Below are 14,702 nucleotides of genomic sequence, written 5' to 3' on the forward strand. Positions count from 1 at the left end.
CAAAGGAGAGAAGACTTCAGAGGGATCTTATAGCTGCCTTCCAACACCTGAAGGGATCCTACAGGAAGGCTGGAGAGAGACTTTTCATAAAGGTGTCCAATGACAGGACAATGGGGAATGGTTTGAAACTGAGGGATAGTAGGTTTAGATTGGACCTTAGGAAGAAGTACTTCAGTATGAGGGTGATGAGACTCTGGAATAGGCTGCCCAGGGAGGCTGTGGATGTTTCCTCCCTGGGGGTATCACAGTATCGCCAAGGTTGGAAGAGACCTCAAAGATCATTGAGTCCAACCTGTCACCACAGTCCTCATGACTAGAGTTCAAGACCTCATGACTAGAGTGTTCAAGGCCAGGCTGGATGAGTCCTTGAGCAGCTGAGTCTAGTTGAGAGGTGTCACTGCCCATGTCAGGGAGGTTGGAGTAGATGATCTCCATGGTCCCTTCCAACCTAAGCCATTCTGTGGTTATTCTATGATCTGAAATGCTGGGAAATATACTTTTAAGGACACTCATGTGGAAATCAGGGAGTATTTTCCTTATTAATGATCAGATCAATATTGAATCTCACAACTGAGTTTCTGGAGGAAACACTCATTAGTGTGAACGGCCCTGAAATCTCCTGCTGACTCCTCAGCCTGCGCTACGCTCCAGCCCGCTCAGCCCTTCCAGTAGCTGCCAAAATGGAAACACCCAGGGCAGGAACAACAAAACCTTCCCAGACAGAGCCTGCTGAGGCCAGAGCAAATTCAATCGATGCCTCTTAATCAGCTCTAGGATGAATTCCCTGATAAGTAATGAAGATTGATAGGGGGAAATTGGGCTGTTTTCTCCCAGTTATAGTTACAACATGCTTTTGTACAAGCCTCCTGTGGTTTGCTTTAACCTTCTCTGTGGTGGCCCAAAGCACAGTTGAAATGTAGGATGAATGTGTCACCTGTTCATTGTCCTCATCTTCAGGATACAGCCTTGTCTTTGGTACTAACTGTGACTCGTCTGCTGAACTCCATAAACCACATCCAACACGACAGGCTGTTACTTTTATCTTTTAAAAGCTTTTCAAAAGCTTCCTGCTTGCTACCTCGCCGTAACTCATTGCGCTGTTTTTCTTCTGTCATTTCTCCAGGTCCCCCGCCAACAGCGAGCCCAGGATCATCGTAAGTTGTTTCATGTCTCTTCTGTTGATTCATTAATCTTGCATTTCAGCAGTCAGAAGTTCATTTTTCATCTTGCCTGACAGCACTTTTACATTCCGCTTTGATTCAGATAGTGTGGTAATTTATTATAACCGAATTATCTGTCTCGTAGATAGATGTTATCATGTCAGCTCCTATTTCTTATCCTAGACTTCTTAATTTCCAATATGATTGCCTTGAGATCCTCTGGTGCCTTCAGTTCTTGGAACTGATTTTGGTGTATACCTACAGGTATAAGTAGAAATTGATCTTCATACGTTTCATGGCCCAACTGGGAAAATATTTATCACTATAAGTAAATTTTACTACCTGTGGGCTTACTGATTTTAGGGGGACTGATGGTCATAAACTGTATCTATATCCATCTGTACCTGCATTAGTAAACTGTCTTAAAGTGGAGTTTTTAAAGATAAAGTATGTGGGTGGGATTAGTAGCCATTTTTCCAATAGTTCCCTGTATCCTGGAGCTCAGGTTTGGCTCCTGCTACTGGGTCTGTGCAGTTGCTGCGTTCTATCTTGACAGTGGAGCTTCTTTCTTTGGTAGCTTTTCAGAAGGCATGTTTATCTTCCTCTCTCCTTTCAAGATACATGATCACCTTGCTCACCTTTTGTAGTCCCTTACTATTTTCAAGTGTGGCTTCAACTGTTGTGACGCTTGAAATCAATTTTGTGGTGGTGTGTCCAGCTAATTCACATCTTGCTGGTGGGGAAAGCTGTGCTGTGAGAAGACAAATAAAGTACCAACTGAAACATGAAATTGTTAATACAATTACAAAGGATGCAGAAGCTTTGGGATGTGAATGTTCCTGACTGTCCCTAGTGCAGGATCATTTACAAAGTATTGCAGAGGATATAAATCAAGGGAAGCATCTGCCCACAAAAGGACATGCTAGGATGCCCTCTAATGGAACATCATAAAATGTGGTTTTGTCTTCCCTTTTGAAAGCATCTGGCATGGAGTTACTGAGATGGTTTTGGAAGGGGAGCTTGTTGCTTGGAGTTAAGTTCTGTGTTCTCAGGAGGAAAGCTTCATAGTACTGGGGGAAGTGGGGGGCTGTTGTGCTCGTTAGCAGTTTGCAGATTTAGTGAATGAGTTGAGAAGATGTGTATTTTGTGTCTGCTTCCACCTAATTTGGAGTTTCTGAAATTGCTAAAGTTAAGCAGCACACCTTTAGTAGTTAGAGACCCACAGGAGAGCAATGTAAGCACAGAAAGCAGAGACCTCTGCTGGAATGTCACTGTCCAGGCTGCTCAGGGTTGCCTCACTTTTTTAAAACTACTTAGATTTGGGAACATTTTTTCCATTTTTCTTTCTGGCAGTGTTTTGGGTTTGCTTTTGCCCCCCTGCAAGACATAATGTGCAGGACATACTATATTACAGTGGTTAAATCACAGAATCAGTTGGGTTGAATGAGACGTGAAACATCATCCAGTTCCAACTCCCTTGCCATGGACAAGGACACCTCCTACCAGATAAGGTTGTGAAGGTCCCATCCAACCTGGCCTTGAACACTCCCAGGGTTGGAGCTTCCAGAACGCCTTTGGGCAACCTGTTCCACACTTCCAGTGTTTCACCACCCTCATAGTAAAGAACCGCTTCCTAATATCCAACCTAAATCTACCCTGCTCTAGTTCCAAACCATTGTCCCTTGTCCCAGTGCTACAAGCCTTCATAAACAGTCCCTCCCCAGCTTTCTTGTAGACCCCCTTCTGGCACAGGAAGGCCACTAGAAGGTCTCCCCAGAGCCTTCTCTTCTGCACAGCCAATCATAGCTTAAAAATAAAGAAGTTAAATGGGTGCCTTCTGTAAAAATTTGCTTTGCAAAGCAGTCGGAAGTGAAAATGAAGGAAAGTCCATCAGAAGGATAAGGACATGAAGAACCCAAGCGTGTAAAGCTCTGACTGACCTGAACATCCTTCCTTCAACTCATTGTGTTTGGCAAAGGTCAGCTTAAAGACCTTATCTGCAAGGCCATGGAGTTACATTCCATTAACGTGCTCTGCTGTTCTGATATAGCTTGAACGTGCTGCTTTTGTTAAAAAAAACCCACAAGCCAAGAACTCAGGCTCCTGCTTTATAAATAAATCATTATTTTATCTTTTGTGTGGCCGGAAGGTGCTCCAGATACAGCGGCAGCTACAAGCAGCTCAGAGAGCTGTGGGGAGAGTGCCAGTGCCTTTTCCCACAATCCGGATGTGTGCCCAGGAACCTGGCTGGAATACTTTCCATAACGTGGATGGTGTCAAGGGCACCTCCACAACAGGCAGGGCTCTGGGGAGGGGCCACTTCTGGCAGATAAGTCAAGTCCTGCAGGCTTCTGGTGCAAGAGGCCACCATCAGCTACTTTAGCCCCTTCTTTCTTCCCTGGATTGTATGAACATAAAGTCAGATTGAATTGGTAGAATGGTTTGGGAAAGATCATAGAATAGTTTTGATTGGAAAAGACCTCCAAGATCATTGAATCCAACCATCAACCCAACATCACCGTGGTTATTAAACCATGCCCTGAAGTGCCATGTCCACACATTTCTTGAACACTTCCCGGGATGGTGATTCCGCCACCTCCCTGGGCAGCCTGTTTCAGATCAAAGGGAGCATTTTGCTACTAAACCCATGTCTTAGAATCATAAAATGGTAGGAGTTGGAAAAGACCTCCTGAAATCATTGAGTCCAAGCCTTCTGCCAGAGTAGAATCATCTGGGGCAGATCACCAAGGAATGCATCCAGATGGGTCTTGAAAGTCTAAGTTTTGTGCGTGGATATTTGTGTGTGTGCAGGGATCTTGTACTCACCTGGATATCATAGAATTTCTTTGGTTGGAAGGGAACTTCAACTTGAAATCAAACTATTCTCTAACTCTATCAAGCCTGGGGCTAAACCATGTCCCTCAGCACCACATCTTTGTGTCTTTTAATCACCTCCAGGGACAGGGATTCAACCACCTCCCTGGGGAGCCTGTTACAATGTTTAAGACTTCTTTCAGTGAAGAAGATTCTTCTAATGTCCAACCTAATCATCCCCTGATGCAACTTGAGGCCATTTCTTGTCCCTTCAGCTGTAGCCATCACTTCTAGAAATTTTCAGAAAGGCCATAACTTTAACATTGTTTTTGAGGTTTCCATACTTCACTTCACTTTGAAACTCAGTTATTATCCATCATCCATGGCAAGGTTTGGACCTTTAAGAATGTGGAAGTGTGTATCTTAACCTCAGGTCTCTGTGGTTGCTAGAGAGATGGAGATCACAAAGTGCTGAGCTCAGAGCACAATACCTTCAGAGGAGAGAATTTAATGTAACAATAGAGATGCTTTGACCTGGAAAATGGTTTTGTGCCCAATCTTTTCCTTTATTATTGTCCTTCTTTTCTCATTCTGTATTGTTTACACTGCCTGGAGCAATGGCCTTAGGCTTGCCCTCAACTTCACCCACTCCAGGAGAAATCCTGGACACAAATCAGTGAAATTAAAGAAGAAGCAGAACTCTTGCACTCAATTTGTGACCTGCCACATATAGTAGGAAAGAAAATAAAAACCACTATTTTGCATGATCCAGTCTGCAAAAGAGTTCAGCAAACCCTGCTGGAGTGTTGTCCAGTGGGAAGAGTTCAGGACAAGACTCTGTATATTGTGTAAATGATGTATTCACACACAGCTCCCCTCCCTGAATTTCTTTGTACAAACCCAAATTCTTTACAGTGAGGGTGGTGAGACACTGGAACAGGTTTCCAAGAGAGGTTGTGAGTGCCCCCTCCCTGGAGGTGTTCAAGGCTAGGTTGGATGAGGTGTCCTCTGCAGGGGGATTGGAACTAGATGATATTTAAGGTTGTGGTGGGTTGAAGTTTCCCCACAGCATTAACTTTTAGCCAGACCAACTCAGTTAGAAGCTGTATATACAAGCACAAACTACACTCTACAATGGAATGCAATGAATATGTACAAAATATACAGTATTTACAATACTATACAGATATTTACAATAGCAAACAACACCAAAAAAACCCTGGCCAAAAGACCCAGGAAGCCGTTCCACTGCCCCCCCAAGGCCCCCTGTCCCGAGAGAGAGAGAGGAGTTGAGAGAGAAAAAGTGGTGGTTTAGACTTATCCCAAGAACAGCCAGAAGCATGTTACCTACTCCTGAGCAAACCAAACAGCCAAGATCAGAAGAGAAGAGAAAAGGAAATGGGAATGTGAAGAATTGTTATGATATAGCTTCTCTTATCCCAGACATTTCTCCAATGACTTTGTTTAGAATAATCTTCTGTTTTCCTTTTTACACCCAATAGTGATTTATTTATATTTTACTACTTTTCTGCTCGAAATCTGCAGCTACATTTTAAAGGCATAGCCTGAAGCTACCGCAAAGGTCCTTTCCAACCCAGCCTATGTTTCTCTTGTTTATTGTGTTGTGAAGAATTTTCAACAAGTTTAACCTACATTTGAAATATGTAACTCAGCAACCCAAATATTTGACTTCATTATGGGAGAAGCATCAGAAGAACAACATGGTACCTTTTATAAGTACTCTGTAAGTTTGCAAGACACAGTGTTTTAGGTTGTAGAGGAGAAAAATGTCTAGCTCGTCAGTGCTCTGGGATGCACAGTGGTTACTGTGCAGCAGAGAGACAACAGCAAGAATGTAAGTCAGACTGGATGTGCATACCATGGACTGGCACCTCCCAAGTAGAGTATATATAGTTCTTATGTCAATATTGCTCTTAAACAGTCCTTTTATTCTTAATGGAGTCTTTTCTCTGCATATAACCTAAATATGGTATTGTTTTGTTCTTTATTTAACTGCTGGGAATGAGGAGAGGAGAAGAGAGGAGGAAAAGAAGAGAGAAGAGGGCTGTAATTTTAAGGGGCATTTGATTCATAAAATCAAATGGGGTTTGTGATTCCCAAAAATAGCTTGCCAGGCTTGTGAAACCACAAATCCCACGGGATTCTCCCATCTTCTTTTTTCAGTGATTAAGGAGGGGTTGGTTTGTTTGGTTTGCTTTGTTTTTGTTTTTTTCCGGTTAAACACATCTGGGTATTTTAGTAAAACATCTTTTATACAGTGGCTCTGTGTGGCTGGATGTCAGCGTGGTTCCTTCAGTGAGAAAATGCATAAACACTAGCCAGCATCCAGGGGAGACATGGCCAACTGTGTATTTGATTGTGGATCGCAAAGAGCAACAGATTTTCCCCTTTTGGCCATACGAGCTCAATTTTATAGAATTTTTTAAAAAGCCGATAAAGAGGCAGATTCACCAGAAAACCGCTGCAGCACCATCCTGACACCAATTTCCCTGCTGTGGCCTGCTGCCTACTCACAGCATCTGGCACCCCAGGGCTCCTACACCCAGGCTGGGCACCAGACTTGACTCCCAGGATCTTAGTGAAGGATATGGTGTCTCCCATAATATCCTCCATAAGGAAGCTTAGGAGTTGTGGGTTAGATGAGTGGACAGTGAGATGGATTGAGAACTGGCCAAATAACCAGAACTTGAAGGGTTGGGATCAGCAGCGCAGGGTCTAGTTGGAGGTCTGTAGCTTTTGGTTTTTCTCAGGGGTCTGTACTGGGTCCAGTCTTGTCCAGCATCTTCATCAGTGAGCTGGATGAAGGAACAGTGCCCTCAGCAAGTTTTCTGATGATACGAAGCTGGGAGGAGTAGTTGGCACACATCTTCAGTCTGACTCGCAGATGAGCGAGACCTGGACAGACTGGAGAGTTCAGTAGAGGGAGCTTCGTGAAGTTTGTCAAGGGCAAGTGCTGCACCTGAGGAGGAATAAGCCCCTCCACCAGTATGGGTGAGGGGTTGACCTGCTGGAAAGCAGCTCTTCAGAGAGGGATCTGGGAGGACAAACTCCCCATGGGCTGGCAATGTGCTCTGGTTGCCAAGAAAGCCAATGGTGTCTCCTAGGGTGCATTAGGCGTGTCCAGTGGGTTGAGGGAGGTTCTCCACCCCCTTTACTCTGCCCTAGTGAGGTCACATCTGGACTATTGTGTCCAGTTTGGGCTTTTCCAGTTCAAGAAAGACAAGGAACTATTGGAGGGTTACAAAGATGCTGAGCGGACTGGATCATCTCTCTTGCTAGGAGAGGCTGAAAGACCTGGAGATGCCTGAGATGGGATCTTATGTGGTTCTGTGTAGAGTATTGGTTTCCAGTTCTGTAAGATGGTTTTTGGCTATGGCTGTTGCTTTGTGACAATGGAAATTTTGAATGAGGGCTGAAGGTAATTACGTCCTACAAGGTTTGATCTTTTGTAGCCCCACTGGGTGTTACCACAATATCTTGTACCTGTGGCACATAGGATCTGTGGCACAGACCTGGAGTGGGATATTCTGTGTGGGGACCAAGATAAATATTTTTTTGCAACAAAATCACACAGTCTGAAGATGAAGCCTGAGTGGCTGCTGCTGACAGAAGCCATGGTGCATTCTCCTGCATTACTTCACTCCAGTGAAAATAATACTCCATTAGTTTGGCCAGGCTTTGAGAGTCAGGTTATCTGCTGTGAACATGCCAGTCATGGAACTGAAATGTTTCCAGGACTTTTCCTCTTTACTAGGTCTTTGATCTGGCACACACTTATCTGCTATGCCACCATCTCACCTTTTCCTTTGCTCTGATTATTCTGCTGTGATTTTCTTTGTGACATTCCTTAGCATCATGAGCAATAAGTTGACTACCAAGGCACCAGGGTGTATGGTGTAGAAGGGGACATGCTCTCAGAGTTTCCTGAGCAAGCAAAAATGAAAGAAAACCTCTGAGTAATCATAGTACAGGATTTAGGAAGCCGTATTTGTGTCTTGTATTAAATAAATTAGTTATAGACAGTGTTTTAGTGCATTTTATCTACCTCAAGGTGCTTAGGTATACCCATTATCTGAGAATTCCAGGATCCTTTGCCTCCTTACCACCTCTTATCTCCCAGACCACACATGGTAAACCGTGCCAGCCTAAGATTAAAAGTCTGTTTCAGTTGCCTTAACTGGCACTGCACCTTCAGGTGCAGCTAAAGTCACCCTGGTCACCTTGTCTGGGTTGGACACCCTGGGGTGGTTTGCCCAAGCTACTGTATGTGTAGCCTGTAACAAAATGAGAATGGAGCTATGGAGACACAGACCCAAGCCTGTGCCGCTGAATTATCGTTCTTGTCTGCTGTGGCCATGTATCATCCACTGGTTTTCATGTGAGTAATGCCACAACAATCTAAGCTCTTTGCCACAGAGCTCTGTCTCGTAGGGTGGCTTCAATGATATTTCTGTGTGTTTGTGTGTGTGTGCTGCAGTAAGCCTACAGAAGAGAAACTGGCCTGTAGTTTGGAGACAGAATGACCTCAAAAAGTGCTTGTCACTTTTGAAAGGGTAGCTGATAAATACTTTTCCCAATTTTAGCTGAAACATTCTGCTCTTACCTGCCTGTAGCACAAAGAGAAAGCCCTTCTGTCTTCACGTGGCACAAAGGAAAGGTATGACACAATGTGGAGCCATGGTTGTGTTACCTGAAAACAAAGTAGTCACATTCATGTCAATATTTTTTGAAGTGGAGAGGGAGAAAGGAGATCAGTACATTATGACTTGGCCATGGGGAGCCTAATGTGTTTTTATAATACAAGGGAAAAGACAATGTGCTATTAAGAACTGGAGTTGTTTTCACCCTGCACAGGATCACCCATAGCAACTGTGTCTGCAAATAAATCTTTGGTGTAGATATGGCCTTTGTGGAATGCTAGAGCTAGTATTGGAAGAGTATTTGGACTTCTGTTTCTTCAAGGCTTTAATACCACCCAGTTGCATGGCCAGTAACTGCTGACTTTGCACACAGGATTTGTAACAAGACCCCAGGAGACCAAGGGAGTTGAAACCTTGACTCCAGCACTTGGTTCTACTCATCCTTAAGATAGGTTGTCTGCTTATGAGCTGCAATGTTGCATCTTTTTGGAGCTCAAGTCACAGAATCATAAAATAGTAGGGGTTGGAAGGGACCTCTGAAGACCATCTAGTTAAATTTCCCTGCTAGAGCAGGGAAGAGTAAATCACACAAGAACACATCCAGGTGCATTTGGAATGCTGATGGAGGCTTCACAGCCTCTCTGGGCACTCTGTCACCCTCAAAGTGAAGAATTTTTTCCTTATCTTTACTGTGTTCCAGGTTGTGTTCATTTGCACTTGTCCTGTCACTGGGCACCACTGAGAGGAGTCTGGCTCACTCCTCTTGCCCCCTACCCTTTAGTTATTGGTGAGCAATGAGAAGGTGAATTTAGGCTGTTGTTATAAGCTTGGCTCAGATGCCTTGTCATATTTTAACACCATGGATCTAGGAACACTTCAAATCCCATGCAGGAACCTAGGGAGGCGAAGTGCAGCTAGAGGATGGATTTTCCTTTCTCTCTATGGTGATCTCACTGGTCAGTTTTTATACAGACACTTACAGAAATCCTCTCATCTGACCCAAAGCTACAGACTCCTTATTTTCCTGATTTGCCTAAAAAGGAGCAAAGCCAGGACCACTTTGAACTTTCTTCAATTTGGCAACAGACAGGGAGGGGAAAAAAGAGTCATGAAAGGCTGAGAAGTTGCATTGCTTGCCCTGATCATCTCCTGCAGCCTTCAGGGTATTGTGTTTACCAGGGAGCTGGTTGGAATCATCTGTGGATGGTGCAGGAGGAGTTTTGGTAGGGAAGGGGTTGTTGTAAAACGTTTTGCCCCCTGTTTACCCCTGTGCTCAGCACTGGAGAGGCCACAGCTTAAGTACTGGGTTCTGTTTTGAGCACCTCAGTGTAAGAGAAATACTGAGGTGCTGGAGTGTGTCCAGAAAAGGGCAACAAAGCTGGTGAAGGGTCTGGAGAAGAGGTCTAGTGAGGAGCAGCTTAGGGACTTGGTGTTGTACAGCTTGGAGCAAAGGAGCCTCAGGGGAGACCTTCTGTCTCTCTACAACTCCCTCGAAGGTTGGAGCCAGGTGGGGTTTGGTTTATTCTCCCTCCAAAGTCATAAGAAAAGAGGAAATGGCCTCAAGGGGAGGTTTAGATTGGATATTAGGAAATTTTTTTTCCTGAAAGAGTGGTCAGGCATTCAAACAGGCTGCCCAGGGAGGTGGTGGAATCACTGTACCTGGAGGTGTTAAAAAAAATGTGTAGACATGGCATTGGGGGGCATCGTTTAGTGGTCATGGTGGTAGTGGGTAGACTGCTGGACTTGATGATCCTGGTGGTCTTTTCTCTGCTTCTATGAATTTCCTCAGAAAATAAATGTTGCCCAGCATATATGCACATGAGAGGAGGAAGAGGTTGGCTCTGCTTTAGAGCAGAGATATAACCTGGGTTTTCCCATATTTCATGTGGTCACTGCAGAGAACAAATATTCTGAAGCCAACCCCAAAATTCCTTCTGGAGCTGCTTAAAAGATCGCAGCAGCAATTTTGTCCAAACCACTGTGTTTTTGTGAAACATTCCACTTTTCAAAAGATGATGTTTTCTCTCTGAGAGAATTTTCATCCCCCAAAACTTTTCTCATTTAGCTCTAATCATAAGAGCAATTTAAATGACTTACAAGGATTTCTTTGAGCCCCAAGGCTGTGAGGCAAGATCTGACAATATTACAATTAATTTCACCCTTCCTGGACAGGGTCAGGTTACAGCACTGGCTAAACAGAGCCTGCCTTTGTGCTGCTGTGCTTTGGAGAGGACTTGCCCTGAATGTATGTCTTGTCCTCAAAGAGGGCAAATGGAAAATGATGTTGTGGAGTGTCTCTGATTCACGTGGGATCAGATCTGATTTGTGTTGTGCTTGGATGACATGGTGTCTTAAAGTCTCTGGCAGAGGTTATGGGTCTGTGGTTTTCTTTGTGTCTATTTGCAGCACAGTACCTTCTTCAATAGCTCTTCATCTGAGAGCTCCTATAATAGAGATGAGTACTCTTGTTTTGGGGAGAACAGGGTGTATTTTAGATGTAGCTCTAGTGCCTGAGCTTCCTCCCTCCTAGATCCAGGCTTTGGGGGTTTTCATTCTATTTTGAGGGCTTTGCTGGTCTGTCTTAAGCAGTTCAGTAACAATAAAAAACTAAAATACTAGAAACCAACCTCCTCGACCTCCATGCCCACCATCCTGTGGTAGAATAAGTCAGTGTAAAGACTTTGGTATTGCAGGAGAATATCTTACTTGAGTTTCTCTTGTCTGGCCGTTGCCTCCTCGGCACTGTTGGCCAATGTCTACAGGTGTTATTTCTGGGGAGGTGGATGTAAAGGTCTTTAGGTGTAGGATGAAAGAAGGAAAATAATTGTACAGCCTGTGTCGTGGTATAAAATGGTTTCTGATTGTCATGGAGTGAGTTAAACTTAACTAAGTCAGAAAACTGAATCATGGAACCATAGAACTATCAAGGTTAGAGGAGACCTCTGAGATCATCACACCCAACCACGACCTAGAGATCACAATCCCATGGCTACTCCTGAAACACTACCACTAAACCACACCCCTGAGCACCACATCCACACATTTTTTAAATACCTCCAAGGATGGAGACTTCACCACCTCCCTGGGCAGCCTGTTCCAGTGTTTGATGACCCTTTCTGTGAAGAAATTTTTCTTAATATCCAACCTGAACCTCCCGTGGCACAGTCAAGAGAGGTGGAATGACTCAGTCATGTTTATTATCATTTTGTGAAGGAGAAAATTGGATTTCTGTCACATGCATTAAGTGTCTCGAGAAGTTTTGTATGGTCTTGTTTTATTTTAAAACATGCAACTTCTGGTGGTCAAATGCTCTTGCAAGCACGTTCCTGGGCTTCTGGCAGTTTGCACAGCCAAGGGAATTGGTCGGGTGGAAGGAGTGAAATAAAGAAATAGCCAAATATTTCAGAAACCAGTTAATGTCTGAAGTCATCTCCAAGGTACAGTGAGATTCCCCTGTGCCATAAGGTTTTTAATAATAAGGGAAATCCTATTTAAAGGCCTATAATGTTTCTGTGGTTGTCATAAGATATCCTGCATAACCAGGTAGTAAAACCTCAGCAGGCAAATCTCAGTCTCTTTCTCATTTTGTTCTTCTGTGCCCTGCTGTGGTTGTTACTCCTTAAACAAATCCTCTTTGGCTCTTTTCGGTTTGTGTTGATGAGAACCAAGAAAAGGAGGAGCCATGAGGGATCTGTCAGAGTTTCATCAGTTTGTAACACCATGTGGTGGCTCAACTCTGGGCACAGCTTCAAGCAGGTTTTTGTTTTAGCTGCTAGCTGCCAGCCTCACTACCAGTGGGATGAAAAATGGATTAAGATGAAACATTTGAAACATTAGAGTAGTGAAAGCTCCAGTGGCTTGTGGTAAGAATTATTCAACAGAACAAAAAAATAGTCATAATAATAATGACAGTATTGCAAACAAAGTGTGGGCACTGGAATGGGGAGAGGCAGCTTCTGTGGCTTCTGTGTGATGGATTTGTTTCCTGTCCTAGGTTTTCTTTCACCCACATGAAAAGTTATCTCTGGCCATATGTAGCCCACTTCTTCCTGCCCCCCTTTCCATGGCTGCTTCACGCTTCTCTGTCTTCAGATGGACTCAGCACTGAGCCTTTGTTTTTTACCTAATGAGCCATCCCAGGACTGGGGCCTGGTGCTGTGTGCTGGACCAGTGCTTGTCCCTCCAAATCACTGCCACAGCCAGAAGCTGGGCAACTGCAAATTCTTCTTCTTTAACACCCACCCCCCCACCCCCCCACCCCCCATAATTTTAGATCTTCTTCTGTCCCAAGTAACAAGCATTAGGACATGAAGGAGGACAAGGGGACAAGGGGAGGTTTGGGTTGGATGTGAGGAAAAATTTCTTCCCTAAAAGGGCTGTTAAGCCCTGGAACAGCCTGCCCAGGTCAATGATGGAGTCCCCATCCCTGAAGGGATTGAAAAACTGTGTAGATGTGGTGCTGAGGGACATGGTTTAGTGGTGACCCGGCTGTAATGGGTTAACAGTTGCACTCTTAATGGTCTCCTCCAAACAAGATGATTCTGTGTTTCTGATTTCTGTGACCCTGGGATATTTTTCCTTCCATCTTGAATAATGTCCTACCTGCCTTGGGCTGGCCCAGTGTGACTGACTGGAGCAAGTTTCTTCACTGTCAGGGGAGGATGGGTACAGGAAAGCTTCAGACATCCCAATGCTCAAACAAGTTTCTCTTATGGAGACTACCTGAAACTCAGCAATTTTAAAAGGCCACCCAATGCTGTTGGCAGCCACACTGTAATCAGCCAATGTCAGGAGCCAGAGTCTGGTGATGAAGGGGCTGTGAAAGACCACGTGAAGCTGGAGGGAACAATCCTCACCCTGAACTAACAGTGTGGCTCCTTGTTGCAAGGACATGTCAATCACACCAAGCTCAGCTTAGGAGTTTACCCTGGGCTTCCGCAGCCTTTAGGAGAGCCAGTGGTTTCAGTCTTGGGGCAAGTGTTTATTCAGCCTAGTCAAAACATTAAAAATAAGAATAAATCTGTACTGACCCAAGGTGCTTTCACTGCTCCAGTAGGGTGTAAAACCTTCAGAATGAGTTTTCCTCTAAAGATAACATCACTGCAGGGCCCGCCTGCGTGTAGTTAGCTACTCGCTCACAATTTGTGTTACTTCATCACAAAATCATTAAGTGCAGGGAGGAAGATTATAAGGTGTTACATTATTTACCCTGATAATTAAAACCACACAGCTTCCAGCTTTGGCTGTTCAAAGCAGGAACCCTGGGTGACTTCAAATACTGTAAAAGGAGTTAATCATCGATTGCTGAATGTGTCAAGTTTATTGATCTTGTTAACAGGAAAATAGGTGTGGTTACCTCAACGGGGAAGGAAAGCAGTTATCATCTGACCTGTTATTAGCTGGATGCTGTTACTGATGCCTGAGCCAACAAAGAGCCTTGCTAAGCAAAAATTAATGGCAAATGTTACCCTGACGTAGTTTTCCAGGCAAATTTCTTGTGTCAGTAAATTTACTTTAAATAAATACATTTTCTCTCAGTCCTGATTTCGCCCCAGATGAATGGGGACATTCTTCTGCCTGGCAATTAGCACCAAGGGCACTTAGCAAGCTGATCTCCATTCAAGCCTCACAGCTAGTTTTGAGCTTTGGAGGTTTTCAACGTGAGGAGAGACTGTTGCAGTCCTCTCCCTAAACATCCTGGGAACTGCACAGGCTATGGTACTCTTGGGCATTTTGTGTTCCAAATCTGGTGATTCTGGATCCTTGGAAAACAAAAAAGGAGTGGCAGATGATTTTCACAGTCCCAGCATGGTAAGATTTGGGAGGAACCTCTGGAGATGATCCAGTCCAACTTACCTGCTAAAGCAGGGGCACCCACAGCAGCTTGCCCAGCATCACAATGGCCAGCTGGGTTTGGAAACTATCCAGAGAGTGAGACTCCACAACCTCTCTGGGCAGCCTGCTCCAGGGCTCCAGCACCCTCACATGAACATTTTTCCTCATGTTTTCCTTCCATCTGTCTTTGGCTTGTGAACATGCTTGTGCTGTGTCAAGTCAGATGCCTTTA

At 44.3% G+C, this 14,702-nt stretch overlaps 1 protein-coding gene across 3 annotated transcripts in view; it reads left to right on the forward strand.

Annotated features, from left to right (window-relative positions):
• ROR1 (receptor tyrosine kinase like orphan receptor 1) overlaps positions 1-14,702 on the forward strand; it is a 216,031-nt gene that overhangs the window by 164,492 nt on the left and 36,837 nt on the right. For all 3 annotated transcript variants that reach the window (XM_068140810.1, XM_068140812.1, XM_068140811.1), the window contains one exon: positions 1,124-1,154. In XM_068140810.1, coding sequence (XP_067996911.1) covers positions 1,124-1,154 — 31 coding nt within the window. The remainder of the gene's footprint in view (positions 1-1,123; positions 1,155-14,702) is intronic.

The sequence above is a fragment of the Melanerpes formicivorus genome, unplaced genomic scaffold (genome assembly GCF_026170545.1).
Source record: "Melanerpes formicivorus ecotype bairdi unplaced genomic scaffold, bMelFor1.0.p_v2 SCAF_7, whole genome shotgun sequence".
In the NCBI taxonomy this organism is placed as follows: Eukaryota; Metazoa; Chordata; class Aves; order Piciformes; family Picidae; genus Melanerpes; species Melanerpes formicivorus.